At 32.5% G+C, this 16465-nt stretch overlaps 3 protein-coding genes across 7 annotated transcripts; 1 reads left to right on the top strand and 2 right to left on the bottom strand.

Moving 5' to 3' along the window:
- Positions 1-335: 335 nt before the first annotated feature.
- LOC111317874 (pantothenate kinase 1-like) lies at positions 336-6624 on the top strand. Its single transcript, XM_022920375.2, has 10 exons — positions 336-608; positions 1247-1456; positions 2341-2387; positions 2687-2803; positions 3997-4116; positions 4199-4293; positions 4383-4476; positions 4662-4793; positions 5316-5428; positions 5944-6624. The coding sequence occupies exons 1-10, from the start codon at positions 527-529 to the stop codon at positions 6167-6169; spliced, it is 1236 nt and encodes a 411-aa protein (XP_022776110.1). The 5' UTR covers positions 336-526; the 3' UTR covers positions 6170-6624.
- Positions 6625-6866: 242 nt separating this feature from the next.
- LOC111317873 (uncharacterized) lies at positions 6867-11095 on the bottom strand. 3 transcript variants are annotated; one of them, XM_022920371.2, is made up of 6 exons: positions 10895-11095; positions 9763-9903; positions 9489-9653; positions 9057-9179; positions 7821-7964; positions 6867-7510 (listed from the first exon to the last, which is right to left on the bottom strand). In XM_022920371.2, exons 2-6 carry the CDS (start codon positions 9886-9888, stop codon positions 7040-7042), a joined length of 1029 nt encoding a protein of 342 aa, XP_022776106.1. In that variant the 5' UTR covers positions 9889-9903; positions 10895-11095; the 3' UTR covers positions 6867-7039. The 3 variants fall into 3 exon arrangements, with proteins under 3 accessions (XP_022776106.1, XP_022776107.1, XP_022776108.1); XM_022920372.2 differs by having other exon boundaries at positions 9763-9893; positions 10895-11017; XM_022920373.2 differs by lacking the exon at positions 9057-9179 and having other exon boundaries at positions 10895-11032.
- A 1090-nt stretch (positions 11096-12185) lies between these two features.
- LOC111317872 (putative nucleoredoxin 1) lies at positions 12186-15191 on the bottom strand. Of its 3 annotated transcripts, none has more exons than XM_022920370.2 (4): positions 14929-15191; positions 13819-14298; positions 13224-13700; positions 12186-13037 (listed from the first exon to the last, which is right to left on the bottom strand). In XM_022920370.2, the coding sequence occupies exons 1-4, from the start codon at positions 15040-15042 to the stop codon at positions 12375-12377; spliced, it is 1734 nt and encodes a 577-aa protein (XP_022776105.1). In that variant the 5' UTR covers positions 15043-15191; the 3' UTR covers positions 12186-12374. The 3 variants fall into 3 exon arrangements, with proteins under 3 accessions (XP_022776105.1, XP_089607907.1, XP_089607912.1); XM_089751781.1 differs by having other exon boundaries at positions 13786-14298; positions 14929-15142; XM_089751786.1 differs by having other exon boundaries at positions 13819-14327; positions 14929-15127.
- Positions 15192-16465: the final 1274 nt, after the last annotated feature.

The following is a 16465-nucleotide window of genomic DNA, read 5'->3' as shown; positions in this document are numbered from 1 at the left end:
TATAAAGATAAATGTGAAAAAATGACCATCATATAGAAAATGAGGTGCTTAGCAAAAAATTATATTAAGGTAACAAAAAATAATAAATTTTAACAATTTTGGTTAAGATGGATTTAATTAAAAAATAATAATATGTTAAAGACTTAATTGAACACTATAAAAAAACTTATTTGAAAATTAAAAAAAAAAACCTGTTTTTTTTTAATATTTTAACGTAAAAAAAGACAAAAAAAAAATGTAAAATGAGTGTTGAATTATTGATTGTCCCAAAGAAAAAAAATTAAACCAAAAATGGGAAAAAGAAAAGGCCGGGCTTCATGGGGCTAATTTCTGTTAGAGGTAGTTTGGTGGCATGGCCTAGTGGGTGCAGACCGAAGACGGCACACTAAAACCTTTGACTGACAGAATCAATAATGATTTCTCTTCCAAGACAGGTTAGGTGCAGAAACCCAGAAACATAAGTACCCTTTTTCTTTCTGCCTTCTGGCTTTAAGCACAAAATTATAAACAAATACTAATAATAATAATGGATCTCCTCGCCGCTGTTTCAAACCAACAAAATTCTCAACCCCAAAGTCAAATATCTCATTTGGCTCTCGATATTGGAGGTTTGTTTTTTACAATCTTTGAATTTCTCGAATTTCCCAATTTTTTTCTGTTTTGGGCCAATTTATTTCCCAATTTGAATTCTTCGTATTTACTATGTTGAATTCCGCTGTTTTAATTTTGTTTTAACAAGGTTGTTTCTGATTTGGACTACTTTGTTATGTCTTCAAACCTACTTTGTTTCCTCACCTTATATTATCTACTTGTTAGTTAGTGTTTTCTTGTTTCCTAATTCATTGTTAGAATTTATAGTTTGTTTAGTTAACTGACTGAAAGATTTATGGAACAACCCAGACACGGGCTTACAGTTATTAGGAGAGTTTAAGCCTTTGCGGTCTAAAGTTCGAATATATATATATATATATATATATATATATATATATATAGGCGCAGCTTGGGATAGGGAAAGGGGCTTTGGGTGGTGAGATTTGGAAACCATACCTGTTGGATGTTATCTGTTAAGGATAGCTGTACGAACCAATTGAATTAAGCATCGGTTTTTTGAAATATTTTTTCATATGTACTGAAAGAAGGACTCAAACATTTATAATAATGTCTTTATTTCACATTCCATTTAGAGTATCTAACCATTAACATTTCAGGGATGAAACTTCTTACAATCAACTGTGTTGGTTGACAGGTTCTTTGATCAAATTGGTATATTTCTCTAGAATTAATGACAGTTGTAGAGACAATGATGAGCTAAGGTCCCACAATGAGAGTCTTGGTGTTTCCAATAGTGATACCAGTCAACCTATTCTCGAAGGAAGGCTTCATTTTGCAAAGTTTGAAACTAGCAAGATAAATGATTGCTTGGAGTTCATTCGGTCCAAGAAACTTCGCCTTGGTGGTATGTTTACTTTCGTTTGTTGTACTCATCATTCTTTAGATGGAGTTCTTGAATGTCATTAATTTTTGGCAGTCTTTGAGTGATATACAAGAAGTGAGCTTTTAACTTGTAAGAAAGTCTGATTTCCAACTGCCATAGATTATAACTTAGCCATCTGACCTGAATAATAGGGATTGGTGGATCTTATTTGAGTTTACATGAGGATTGAGCTGCTTAATTTAATTTAAGTATTTATTCGAGCTCATTTAGCACAGTAAAAGTTATTTCTAGTTATATTTTTGGTTGAGCTTTGGCTTGTCCACGAGCCTACCCTAGCTATATTTCAGTATCATGCACCATTTAGAGATGTGCTAGGATCTCCTTACTGGGCTACTACTCGTAGTTAACTATAAAATGCAAAAGATGGTTGGTGAATTAAATTCTCAATATCCACCATAATCACTGGTAAGTGTTTTGATTTTGCTTAAGGTTTCTAGAGTATATTGACATGACTGGCAATATATTACTCCAGAAAAATAAAAAGTGCCACAGTTTTTTTTTTTCTCTTATTTTGACGTTGAATTTTGGAAATCATTTATTCTTTTCTTAGACCACTATTTTATGTTCAGTGATATTCGTACTTGTGTGTTAGGATCATGTGATTTGGGCAAAAACTATCCTTATCTTTTTTTTTTTTTAATAAAATATCGTTATGTTGCTGGAAATTATTTGTTCTTCGCTGGTTAGTACTTAGGAAAGACAGTTGGCTTGATTAACCAACGGAGTAGTTATGTTGCTCACTTGCTATTGCTCATTTCAGGTCCTTATTCTTGAATATGCTTTTGAAGCTTATTTTATTCTGACAGTGCTTCTGCTTATTTTCTTATTAACAAACTTGAATTCAGGTTTCCATGATTGCACTTCTCCTTCCAGTGACAAGATCTTTATTAAGGTAAAATTTTGCTGGTATATCTATTGTTTTCGAAGAAGTTCAACATATCTAGATATTCTGTTTTATAATCTAGATAGGAGCTATCTATTCTTAGTAATTGATAAATTTAATTAACTAATTATGCAATCAATGTTCTTTTCTTTTCTTTTTTTTTTATTTTATTTCTCTGACTGCTTGTTTCAATGCTATAACTATTTACTGCTTTGAGAACTTATTCTTTCTAACTGCATGTTTCAGTCATATTTTTTAGGATGCTTTGTGGTATAAAGATATATTAAATGGCTAATACCTGTTTGCAGGCGACAGGTGGCGGTGCTTACAAATTTGCTGACCTTTTCAAAGAAAAGCTCGGAATTAGTCTTGACAAGGAAGATGAAATGGACTGCCTAGTGACTGGTGCAAATTTTTTGCTTAAGGTGGGATTCTAATACTGCATAAATGTTTGTTGGTATGTACAAATTGGAGTCTTTCTTATTTCTTATTAAAGTCCTCTTGTAAGATAAGTAGTCTTTTAACCTCCAACTAATCTTGAAGCCAATCTTTCTGTTGTCCTCCCAAATACGTGTGTGTGCTCATGGTTTTTTTCCCTTTGTCACTTTCTTTTCACTTTTTTGGAAATCTGTGCATACTTGTTACATATATTTGAATTCATTTTGGCTTTATGTCACGATTATGATATCTTCAACATCACAGCAGATAATATGATGTAAATGCAGAATTTGACATTCGACTGCATGTCTAAATGGTTAACTGTTTACAATCTGATGCTATGGGCAGCTTAAGTGTAAGTGAAACAATGGAAAGATATTAGCACTTCTGGACCTGTAAGAGGATAGGAACCGCATAACTTCCAAAATTAGAAAAGTTAAAATCCTAAACTAATGACAATAGGAACTCCAAATTATGCAATATAAATAACCAAGAACAAGCTTTAAACTTTTTTCCTTAATGGAAATCTGGAGGCTGTTTCCAGGAAATGTTATGAAACATAGGGCATCAAAGTGGATATCTAAACCGAGTCTAAGAAATTAAGATACAAAATGAGCAGTGGTAGCTGATAAAAATTTCACTGCACACCATACATTCCATTCTATTTTTCAGTTCCAGATTGCTATTGCACATTTGGAGAATGCATCAGTTGTTGCATTGCCTATTTGATGGCGGAGTTATTTTATCTATGAGACTATTCTAGTAGGTTTTGTTATGAGGTCTGACTCTTTGTGGAGTCTTGGCAAGTTTTATCTGAAGTGATTTTGAAGTTTTCTTCTTCCTTTTTCTTCTTCTCAGATCTCTAGATTTAGAGAATGTACTCATGTCTTTGTTTTTGAAAATGAAAGAGATTATTGTTTATATCTGGAAGTTTTTGGTATTTATTCTTTTAGTCTCAGTCATGATATTCTCTGAAAGTTAGTGTGAACCTTTCTTTAGTCTTTTTTCCCTTTTAGGGTGGAGGAATATATTTATCAATGCAAAATATGCATGGCAATGAAATACAATTTTAATTTTACATATTTGTCACATATTCATAAGGGTTAGCACATAGCTTCTGTGTTTTTTTTTTTTTTTTTTGACATACTCATTGTCTACCTGCGTATTGTTCTTTGAGTAGGCAGTCCCCCAAGAAGCCTTTACATACTTGGATGGTCAGAAGGAATTTGTTCAGATTGATCATAATGATTTATATCCTTATCTTCTTGTTAACATCGGGTCTGGTGTTAGCATGATAAAGGTATTCTTGATATCTTCATTACTTTGGTAATATCTAAGGCTTTTAACATATATTATTAATTGTAAGTCTTTTGGGTATATAGGTGGATGGAGATGGCAAGTTTGAGCGAGTTAGTGGAACTAACGTTGGAGGTGGCACCTTCTGGGGTTTGGGAAGACTTTTGACAAAGTGCAAGAAGTAATTATGATCTGGTTGTCTAATCTTATCTTTAGTTTCCTATCATATATTGTTTCATTGTATATAAACCAATGTGTTTTCTGTCTTAGTTTTGATGAGTTGCTGGAGCTAAGTCAGCTGGGAAATAATAGAGTTGTAGATATGCTTGTTGGTGATATCTATGGTGGAACGGACTATGCGAAGGTACAGAGATGTCTTTATTCTAACTTAGATATGAGAACTTCCCATTCTCCATATTGATGTATTTATGGAGTTTTCATATAACAGGACCTCAATTTGATTCAACATAACAGAAGTCTGTAAATTTCCATATTTGGTTTTTTGACATGTAACAAGAAACTGCTTCACAACTCTTTTACTAATGACAGATTGGTCTCTCTGCAACAACTATTGCTTCCAGCTTTGGCAAGGCCATTTCTGATAATAAAGAGCTGGAAGATTACAAACCTGAAGACATCTCCCGCTCCCTTTTACGAATGATTTCAAATAATATTGGTCAGGTTAGTGGCTATGTGATGGTTTTCTGGCATATGGTAAATCAAATTTCTATCATGAAACAGTTATAACCTGAAGCTTGCCTACTAGAATGGAAACTTTGTATGGATATAAGGATTTTGGCCTCAATATTAGTAGATATTGCTTCTCATGCCTGGTCTGTCTGTAAATTGTTTATCCAAGTATTAGTAACTCTTTTGGGATCAGAATTCTAGACTCTTGTTTTGCCTAATTGATTTATATGGTTATGCTTTGTCATTCCCTTCCTCACAGGTATAATGAATTTGTTTAGGTATCTAATTATTTGTATAATTTTTTGTCAGGACCAGCTCTTAGGTCTTCAGTAGTTTGATTATTTTTTTTGTTGGTTCAAAGAAAAAGAAACTTTGCTTTCATGATTTCTCTCATGTTAGTATCTTATATGCATCATGCTTAAGTAAATTAAAGAAAAAAGAGATATTTTGGTGTGGCTTCTAATTAATACTAATGGTTGTTCTGTTGGCTTCATTTTCCTTTTTTTTCCCCAGATCTCTTACTTGAATGCACTTAGATTTGGGCTTAAGCGGATATTTTTTGCCGGCTTTTTTATTCGGGGTCATGCCTATACTTTGGACACTATTTCTGTTGCTGTTCATTTCTGGTAACTATTATGGTGTTAGTTCTTCCCTTACACTCCTCATCATAATGCATTTATATGTTTTACCTTTCATGAAACTCAAATGATAGTTCTTCAACACTTGATGCTGATTGCTAAATGATTTCATTTTCTAAAGTTCAATTCATCCTTTAATGGAATCTTTAGTGAAAATTAAATGTGAAAGCTGACCTTGGAGAGTTAGTTGTTATTGCAAACTTCTATTCAGTAAAGGAGGAACAAGGAACCTCCTTGAAATCCTAATAGTGATCTTTTGCCAGCAAAAAAAAAAAAAGATTGTCTTCAGTAATTTGTGATAAAAAGTGAAATAAAATTCATGAGCTGGCCATCTTATTTTTAGTCTTGCTGCTTGCTACGTAATTCCATGGGTCGATTTCAGGTCCAGTTGCCTAGAAAGCTGTCACGTTCTAACGTTTGTCTTTTTACCAATATCCATCTTCCTTGACTTCTTGACTTTCGATTAATTTATATTGCTCTCTTCCCTGAAATGCATGTTGCAGGTCCAAAGGTGAGGCTAAAGCAATGTTTTTGCGGCATGAAGGTTTTCTTGGGGCATTGGGTGCATTCATGAGCTATGAGAAGCAGAGTCTACATGGATTGATGGTCCATAAAATACTGCCAAGGTTCCCCATCAGCGTATCCTCTGCCGGAGATAAGATTTATTGCTCGCTAAACAGTGATTCAAATGAGAATGAAGGTATTGAGTGTACCGTATACGGAATGTAGCACTTACAGCCACCTCAAACTTAGATGCAGCATACAAGATGAAGTGATTCTTATGTAAGTCTCTAGGCAAATATGCAAGTTACAAAGTTTAATCTTGAAGAACGTGTGTAGCATAGTAGATACATCGCAGGACTAATAATTTGGAAAGCTATATGGAGAGCAATAAAGGGGGTTACAACTCACAATTAGACAAGATTGTGTTGCATCTCCCGTAGATTACATATACCATATACCTAGTGCTTTTTTTTTTTTTTTTCCTAATGAAATCATTTACTTCAAACTGTTTTTCTTCTGAATATCTGATGTACTTCGGATGCAAACTTTCCATTTCGATTCTGGTGAGACTTACATTTGGCTATATGATCTTCTGGGGGTTTGTTTTGCTCAACAAGATTTATTGCTTGTGCTGCGAGTACAAATGACTTAATAATATAGAAAATAGTTCAATTACTTTATCAGGAATGTCTGACTTAAATTTATTGCTCTTATATTCATTGACTAATCATGCATTACTAAATTTGACAATTTTAATCACCAAAAAATATATAATGAGACAAATTTAAAATTTTAACAAAAATGATATATGAATTTTGCAAAAATTAAAAAATAATATTATTTGAAATGTCAATACGAATTGTTATATAATAATTTTTATGTTTTAATCGTATTAAATATGAAATTGATAGACATGAATAAATAAATTATCAAATTTATGTTTTATTATCATTGAACTAGAACTACATAAGCGATACAAATGTTTTTTCAAATATTTCAAATGTTCAAATGGAAACATCATTAAAACGTTGTCGGACAATTTTCATATAAAATACTGATGCAACAGTCACCAGACTACAGATGAAATTAAACTAATCAAAAAGTAAATGATTCCGCAGTCGACAGCTTCTTACGATGCTGCTTCACATTTCTCCTACGTAAGTTCCATCTTTCTTTAATGTCGTATATCTGCTCATCTTGGTGGTGGTGATGATAACTTATTTCCTCAGATAATCTAAGCTCCTTGTTTGAATTTTCAGTGTCACAGCCACCCGTGAGTCTGGCAGCTTCAGCAAGTAGATCATTTATCAGCATCTCAGTGGTCTTGGCAGTTATTCCCCTTAGATACCAAGAAATGGGTGGGGGAGGGACAATGGCTGGCTGAATCAGTTGGTCCAAGCTCGCCTTTGACCCAATTCTTCCTTTACCCCCGGTACATGAACAATACTCTGCCAATGTTTTAGGTTTGAAAGGAAAACAGATTTTCTCATCCACAAAAACAGGTTCTACTCTCCAATGGCCTTCAAACTTTTTCATAAATCCCGTGTTTAATTGTTTGAACTTCATCTGCTAACAGTCATCGTTAGAATTAAAAGCAACTGCTAGTAACCCATGCATGACCTTTTTGCAAATAACTTATGCATTGGTAATCTGAACAGGATAAGTTTAAGCCAAAGAAATTAAATGCTTGGCTAAGTGCAGAATAAAAATCTTTTGAAGTCAGGTACTCGAAACATTATAAAAGCAACCACGACAGAACATTTAGGGTTGAAATTGTTTTATGTAACTCAGCACCACAAAAACCAAAGTCCTACTTCTCACGGATAGAACTCATTTATGGATTTTAAAATCAAATAATTGGAAAAAATATCCTTACCGAGTGATCTTCTCTGTTTTGATCCACTAGAACATGAACCGAGATGGTCCCTGACCACCAAAGGAATCTCCACAAAGCTGCTTGCTCCACTTCAACCACCTGTCTTTGACCTTCATCAACTAAAACCTTTCTAGATATCACTTCCTGAAACAGAAGATCAGTTGTTAAATAAAAATCAGAAATTTCTGAAACTGCTTGAAACATTGAAGCTACAAATGTAAGTGCCTCAAATTGGTAGTTGTACCATGATTAGACCTGGCAATTTTATATACGATACAATAATACAACATAAAAACGACATGAAAAAAACCGTTCGTGTTTTAAAAAAATGTATTTCATGTTTATTCGTGTCGACATAAATTTTGATACTACACAATTCATGTTTTATACGTGTTGACACATCTAAACACGTAATATGACATGTTTAATTTAATTTTGTCATACAAGTACACATTAACATGTTTAATACATTTAACACATTTTTTATATTTATTTAATTTAATATAAACATATAAAAATTATTTTAATTTTTAATCTTTTAACTATGATACTTAATTAATTATTTAATATTATATAAAAACTATTTTAAATATTTAATTATGATACTCATTTAATAATCATTATAAAATTATTTTTTTATGTTAATAGTATAAATATAATATAAATATTAATATTAGTCCTATATATTATTATTTTATTCTTTAATCTTTAATAGTTTATCACTTTAAATTTGATACTAAAAATTAATATAATTATGTAATATATATTAAAATTTAAATATATATATTAAATACATATTCAATGGGTATTAAATTTTTTTATTTTTTTAATATGTAATTATTTTTTATATTATTAATATGTCCAATTTATTAAGTTGTAAATAATGTATAATTTATAATTATTTATTATTTTAATCGTGTTCTTTTATATATTCGTGTTAGTTGTGTCTATTCGTGTATATCCGTGTTATTCATGTTATTCGTATCGTATTTAAATGGATTAATTATACATATGTTAATCGTGTCATGTTGCATGTAATACATATAATAAACATGTTATGTCCATGTTTAGGATTTAAACACATTTTATAATTCGTGTTATGTTCGTGTTTTAATAATTCATGTCATTATACATATCAAACACAACACGAAACACGATACTGAAACATGAATTGCTAGGTCTAACCATGATAGAAAACTGCACATCTACTATTGAGGGTTAAAATATACCACTCACCTTAATATTTTTGAAAACTCTCTTGTTATCAGGATCAGTTACAATATTATACACTGTATCTGGAGGCAACCCAACATCAACTTTTGCCTTAAGGTTGCAAAGAGAACCTTTTGGAGCACTGACCTGCCAAGAATGACACTAGATTCCTAATACTTTGCCAACTGATAGATTCTTAAGATAAAATATCCAATGAAGCAATCAAGAACGTAAGATGGCAGCAATGTAGTGCTGGATATATAATTATCTTTAAAATTAGAAACCAGGATTTTTCTTCAGTGTTGCCTATAAGAATAAAATACTATGAAAGTGTCCTTTTCTTGACCGATATAATGTTAAAAACCATATTCTAGGATAGACATCATGTCCGAGAAAAAGGGCGAAACTAGCATCATTCTTGAGAATGAAACAGCAAAATTTCCCAACACTCTTTACCTTTATTTCTGGAGGTTGATTGACCCATGATGGATTTTCTCTCCATGCTTGCAATTGTTTCTCCAGATCTATCCCCAATCCAGCAGATGAAGCCCTCTCCTTCCCAAAAAAAGGGTTCACTGATTTTATTCCATCATTATCTTTTGGTAATCTCTTGAGTTGTGACTGTGACAAAAAATAGAGACTTGTCATTCAAATTCTAATATAGAAAACCCCATCCATCAACATGGCTTTCACAGAATGAATTCCCCTCTACATAGGAGCCATGACTAACCTTAAGACAATTTCGAAGTTTTTGGGGAAGCTGAACAAAAAAGGCAGAAAATGCTGGATCAAGAACCTTTGGTTTTCCATTTCTGTCACTCCTAGGAATATCCATGCTTATTTTTTTCCCTTCCATCTCACCTGTTAAAATCTAAACATTGATACAAAAGTTACAAAAGGATGTGTTCTTTGTCATTGCTTTGGATAAGACTACAATATGAGCAAGTGCTATGGATAGCAGAGAATGCCAGGCTTGGTGGTAAGATACTTTGATAACTATCATAGAACTTAGGTATTAGTTTCTTGACTATGCTGCATTCCAAATGTTAGATGCAAAAGTGTATAACCACCAAACCTGTATAACTTCGAATAAATACAGGATGAATGATATAACATAAAACATAAGCTTATGCATTGAGGTTAAATGTAGGTTTGTCATCATCCGTACCAAAGAAAAGATAAAACAGACCCTTAGTTAAACTAACAAACCACTCACACTCAGACAACCTTCAGAATTATCTATTGTATTTTTAACCTGACTTTACAAATAAACCTGAAGAAGAAATCATATTCTAATCAGATGTTCTGGATAGGTCAAGAGCATTAAGCCGTATCTCTGATTTCTACTACAGCCCCAGAATGTGTGGGGATGAAATCTTTTCAGTAAACCAAAATTTGTTTACTCCCATTAGCAGTATCTTTTCAAGTCTTTTCATCAGTTGATTAACTGAAAGCACATCTGTTGAAGGTAATATTTTTATACTTAGAAAACTTGGTAAGAATGTAAACCATCAAAAACTTCTATAATCAGATTGAAGAAACAATTATCCCCATAGACAAACCTTTTATACAATAAATCAAAGCCAGCTCTAAAGTAACCCCAGATTAAAAAAAATAATTCATAAATGAAACAACTTTGAGCCAAATTCATAGCAATATATCATCGTCTGCAGCAAAATTCAAGGTTCTTATTCAAAAACAGGCCAATTGGAATCACTACCCATTAAAAGTTACAATGAAATGATAAAGGCGGAGACCAGAAAACCCAGAATCAGAAACAAATAAACATTCGAAGCAGAAATCTAACAGCTTTGGCAACGACAAATTAAGACAAAGAATCACGGAAAATGGGATTAACTTACAGCGTGGATCTGGTGACAAGAATATTCATTCCATTTGAGATTCTACGTCAAAAAGAAAATCCAGCTTTTAAAATTCGGCAATTGGAAATTGTCGATGGATTACTTTTTTCAGCTTTTTCTTTTGAATATTTTTGTAAGTTAGGTACAACACGTGAAGCACATGAGGATGGCAAATCCGACGCGGCAACAAGCTTGGCCTTCATAAAGCTGTTTTGGACTTGTACGTTTTCAGCCATACACCCAAAGGGAAGCTTCTTGTAATTTAGTCAGGACTATCGATCTTACGTTGACTTAGTCATGTGTCAGAACCAGAACCAAGGTGTTCACTTGGTTCCTACTATTGCCGGCAGAGAATTATTATATCTGCCAATCACCAAGAGACATTACTACTAGTAATCAATATCATTTATAACCATATTTTCTTTTAATTCAATGGCACTGAGTAAATATATATAATAAAAGTATTCCACCCTAAACTTTGGGAGTTGTCTGGTTCGAAGGCCCTGATTAACACCGATAAATCCATCATTCAATTAATAGGAAATCAAAATTAATAATTTATTTAAATAAACAGTAAGATTGATCGATAAAAATAAAAATATATTATAACGATAAAATTAAAATTAATAATAAAAATAATGATAATAATTAAATAAATTATATTAAAAAATTAAAGATATTAAATTAAAATTATATATAATAATAAATTTAAATTATTAATATTTATAAAATTAATAAATAATTAAAAATTATTTTAATAAAATAATTAAAAATATTATTATATCTAATAATTTTTTTATATTAAATTAAAAAATTATTTACAAAATTTTAAATAAATAAATAAAGTTTAAGAATATGTTTGTATTTATACTAAAAACTAAAGGATAAAAAATAATAATAATAAATTGCTTGGTGAGCTACTGCACTAAAAATGGCCAGTGGCCAATTGGATTTATTTTTACTTCTCAGGGAAATCTAAACGCATGAATTTCACCGTGCAATATAGTCGGGCACAATCGCGGACAGCAACTGAAGGTGCCATTAAATTCAAATTCACAAATACATCTTTTATGGTTAAATTTGAATTTCATTACTGAATTTAAATATCAACTTTAATAAAATTTATTGAATATAAATTTTTTATTAATTTTTTTAATTACAATTATAATAACTTTTATTGTTATAATCAATTTTACCGTTTATTCAAAATTTAAGTCAATTTTGATAACTTTTAATTAAGTCAATTTTGATAACTTTTAACAATGTCTTGAACATTGCTATTGGAGACAGATTTTCAAAGTTTTTTTATTTCATAGCAAAGATATGATTATGGCTGCATCAGCATGAACAATTGGACAGATACCAGGGTATCTCCAAGCCCAATAAGAAACAAAGCATAAGTACCACTGCGGCTGCTACATTTGAAAACAAACGTGAAATATAGAGAACAGCACCACCAAACCCCCAAGGACAAAATCCATCAAATTCTAGTACAGACCTCCCCTTTACAGATCCAACCTTCTTTTGGATTTCCTTCTTCCATTTCATCAGCTTTGGTTTCTTTATCTTCTTTCAGGGCACACTTCGGATGGAGAGTGAAGTCACATTCTTCACACAAAAATGACCACGCTTGTCCTTCTTCATTGCATCCATCACACTTGAAATAATGAAGACGAGTGAGCACGAGCTCATGCTCCTCGTGCAGTTCATGTTTCAGTTTCTCAGGCCACCCCTTTGCCATCTCCTCATACTGTGCTTCAATCTCCTTCAAACGCTCCTCAGTGAAAGGATAGGCATCGGCCCCATGGTCCATGATCAGATCCCTGGTCTCTTTTGTAACAGTTTTTCCAGTTGGTCCAATGGCTATAAGCATGGGGATGCCTTGGACCTTGAATTTGCGACTCAACAATGGCTTCCTAGCATCACCAAAAGGAAGTGCCAGCCAGGGCATTCCTGAATAATATTCCTCAAAGGAGGCTTGATCACTATCACTAGAAATAAAAACCACTTCAAATGCTTCATCCTTCACCTTGATCTTCTTGTATACTTCAACAAGTTTTGGCGTGAAGGCACGGCATGGTGGGCACCAATGTGCTGAGAAGTACAAGAGAATGGTCTTCCTCACCAAGTCGGTCACCTGGACCTGAAATAGTAGATAAATTCATTACTCATCAGAAATAAGGGGGCTGAGTTGAGTAGCAGCATTGCTGCTAACCATCGCTTATACTCATGTGGAGAATGAAAGGCTTAAATTAATGTTCCGAAACATAATTTAAGCTTTAAAGGATATTGAAGAATTAACAGCATCAAAGGAACCTAACAATCATACCTTAGCATCATCCTTCCCAATGACAAAATCCAAATCCCCAGAAATCAGAATTGATTCCAGAGTTTGTGCTTCCTCTTTTGCTTTCTCTATTTCTGCAAGCTCTGCAAATTTTTCTGGTGTGAAGGGATAGGCCTGAATCCCATGTTCTTCAATTGCTTCGGCAGCATTAGAGTGGAGAGTTTTGCCATCAGGGCCAATAATAACAACAGTTGGAAGGGTCGAGAGCTCAAAGTACCTAATTAATTTCTCACAGCTCTGGTCTTTGAAGGGCAATGCCAACCAAGGTGCCACAAAGCTTTCCTTGAAAGATTCCTCTTCATCATCAAGAGATACCACAACAATCTCAAAATTCTCCCCCTTTTCTTTCAGTTTCTTATAAACTTCAGCAAGTTTTGGAGTAAAATCAGCAGATTCCTCGTCTGAAGACTCTAAGAAATATAGTGCTACAATCTTTCCCTCAAGTTCAGACACAGGCACCTAGTTTACAAATTAAGAACAAAGTATAGATTAGGATATAATGATATATTCAAATCCATTCAGAAAAGCAAGAAAACTACAATACCATTTTAGCAATCAACACAGTCATCATAGTTACCTTGTTTCCATCAGATGTAACTACAAAGTCACGTGAACGGGAAACAAAGATAGTTTTTATGGACTGTTCCGACTTGGCCTTTTTTTCTAAATCTTTTAATTCTTGGATTTTTTCAGGGGTGAAAGGGTACCCTTCCTCTCCATACTCTTGAATGATCTCAACTCCCTCATCAGTTATGACTTTACCATTTTCATCCAAGAGCACAAGATGAGGTATTCCCATCACCTTGAACAACTTGTCCAAGCGGCTACGTGTCTCTGAATCAGAAAAAGGGATTGCAAGCCATGGCATCTTAGAGAAGTAACCATTGAATAGTTCTGCATCTTCATCTCCTGAGACAAAAATGATCTCAAAATCACCTTTTGGAGAGAGTTCAGAGTACACCTCCACTAACTTAGGGGTGAATCGTTGACACGGACCACACCATGATGCTGAGAAATACAATCCAAGCTTCTTCCCCTTCAAGCTCTCGATTTTAACCTGTAAAATGGAAATTTCAGGCTTAAATCCTGAAAATAATCACCAAACAGAAAATTAATAAGAAAATAAAACCCTTCTAACAGTGACAATTACCCAAATCTCAATTAATTATATGGAATATCCAACAAACTGTGAACTTCATATATCTTAAACTAACATCAAAATTATATATGTCATTTAATGTCATACTATTATTATCGGTCATCAGACACAGTCGTTGAAAAAGCAGATTGAAATAAATGTTTAGAGACATTTTTTAATTGAAAAATAAAACAACTGGCTTAATCATTTTCACCCTATTAACTACTCAATTCAGTTTGAATGAGGCTGGCAATCCAATGCTCCAAACCCAGTTCAGAAGACATCCTAGTTGACTGTTTCTAATCTTAAAATAGATGAAGAAACAAATTTTCATTATAAAAAAACTAGTAATCATCCAGCTTTCCCTTCTAAAAGACTAAAACTTCAGAAGAACTAAGTTTAAAAAAAAAAAAAAAAAACTAAACTCAACACCCTCTTTACTTCATAAAAATAACAGAGAAAAAGAGAAAACCCTTTTGATCAAACATTGATAAAAATAACAAGAAGAAAATATCACACAAGAAAGATTTTTTTGCGGGAGTTAATTACCTGATCACCGTTGTTGCGTACGAGGAAATCTCTGTCTGAAGAAGACAGAAGTGACTTAAATTCGTGGCAATCACCGTTGATCGTTTCAACAACGTTGATTTCAACCTCTGCCATGGTTGAAACTGCCAAGGGTTTTTTTTTTTTTTTAAGTTAAGAAGGAACTGATTCTGTTTGTTTCGTTTTTTTGGATGATAAGTGTAGTGAAGGAGTTAAGACTTAAGTGACTTATAATAGCATAAGGAGGAGGAATAGCAAATTACTTTTGGACACTTTCGAAATTTTCCATTTTTTCTTGACAAACTAGAGAGAGGCAAGGCCGACAACCAAATCGTCTTTGCCACGTGGACCAATGGCATCAAAGAACGTAGCGTCATGGTTTTGTAATGAACGTGGAGCTTCTGAGTCTTCGACGTTTCCCGTTCACTGCTGTCTAGCCCGCGTTTTTTTGTCTTCCGATATTCTTTTCTTTCAACATATTTTTTTAAGAATTTATTACAGTAAAAAATAAAAAAAATTTGTATTTTTAATTATTACTTTTAATAGATTTAAAAATAAAAGATATAAACAAAAAACTTTAATTTTATCTTTTAAATTTATGAAAATTAAAAATTAAAAAAATTAAAACTTTTTTATATAAGTTGATTTTTTAACAAAATAAATAAATTAATCTTATAAACGTTGCGATTAAGGAAAGAATAAATAAGAATAAACAAATCAGATAATGCAAAAGTGAATAAAAAAAGAGGGAATAAACATGTGAAATATGGGCAGAAAATTTTATAGGCTTTTTCTTTATTGTTTATTCATTTTAATTTTTTTTTTGTTCATTTTAAGTTTTTTTTTTTTTTTGACCTACTCATTTTGCTTTACAAAGTAGAAAGCATAAAGTGAATTTAGAAAATAAAATGCTAAAAATTAAAAGCAAAAAATTCTCTTGTATGAATATTTAAAACAATAATTTCAGTCCGCACCCCCAAAAAAAAAAAAAGAATCACCTTAACTTTACGCTTTGTTCATCTTGCATATTATACTAATACAACTGTTTAGTTATTGTTTACAACAAAATATATGGGTCAATGAAAAAGAGACATACTGGAAATGAGAATAATTTGGCATAAAAGGTGATGTGGATATTAAGTAAAAATATATGGTCTGCCTATGTTAAGATTCGCAAATTGATATTTTTATTTAATGGGTCAGTGATCTTTAAGTGGATGGATCACGGATAGACATGTGATAATTTTCATCCAAATTAATTAGCAACTAAAAAATGTGTTAAGAGGATTTACAGGAGGATTAATCCAAATCAACCGAATTAAGTTTATTTTGGCCAATGATATGAATACACGTGGCAGAATTGGTATGAAGAAAAAAATAGATAGCAATTGGATTCCTAAAACTCAGCAAGAAATTATTGAAGCAACCTTTGGTGGTGAAAGAAGTTGCAAAAAAATTTTGGAATCAATTGTCGGAAAAGTCGGAGACCGCCAGCAGCTCAAAGCACACAACTACACACACTCCCAACATAACAAATTTA

The sequence above is a fragment of the Durio zibethinus genome, chromosome 2 (genome assembly GCF_047325235.1).
Source record: "Durio zibethinus cultivar Kanyao isolate XHJ-2024 chromosome 2, ASM4732523v1, whole genome shotgun sequence".
NCBI classification, from domain to species: Eukaryota; Viridiplantae; Streptophyta; class Magnoliopsida; order Malvales; family Malvaceae; genus Durio; species Durio zibethinus.
Note: the sequence above shows the minus strand (reverse complement) of the source record. Positions and strands in the feature narration are given on the sequence as shown.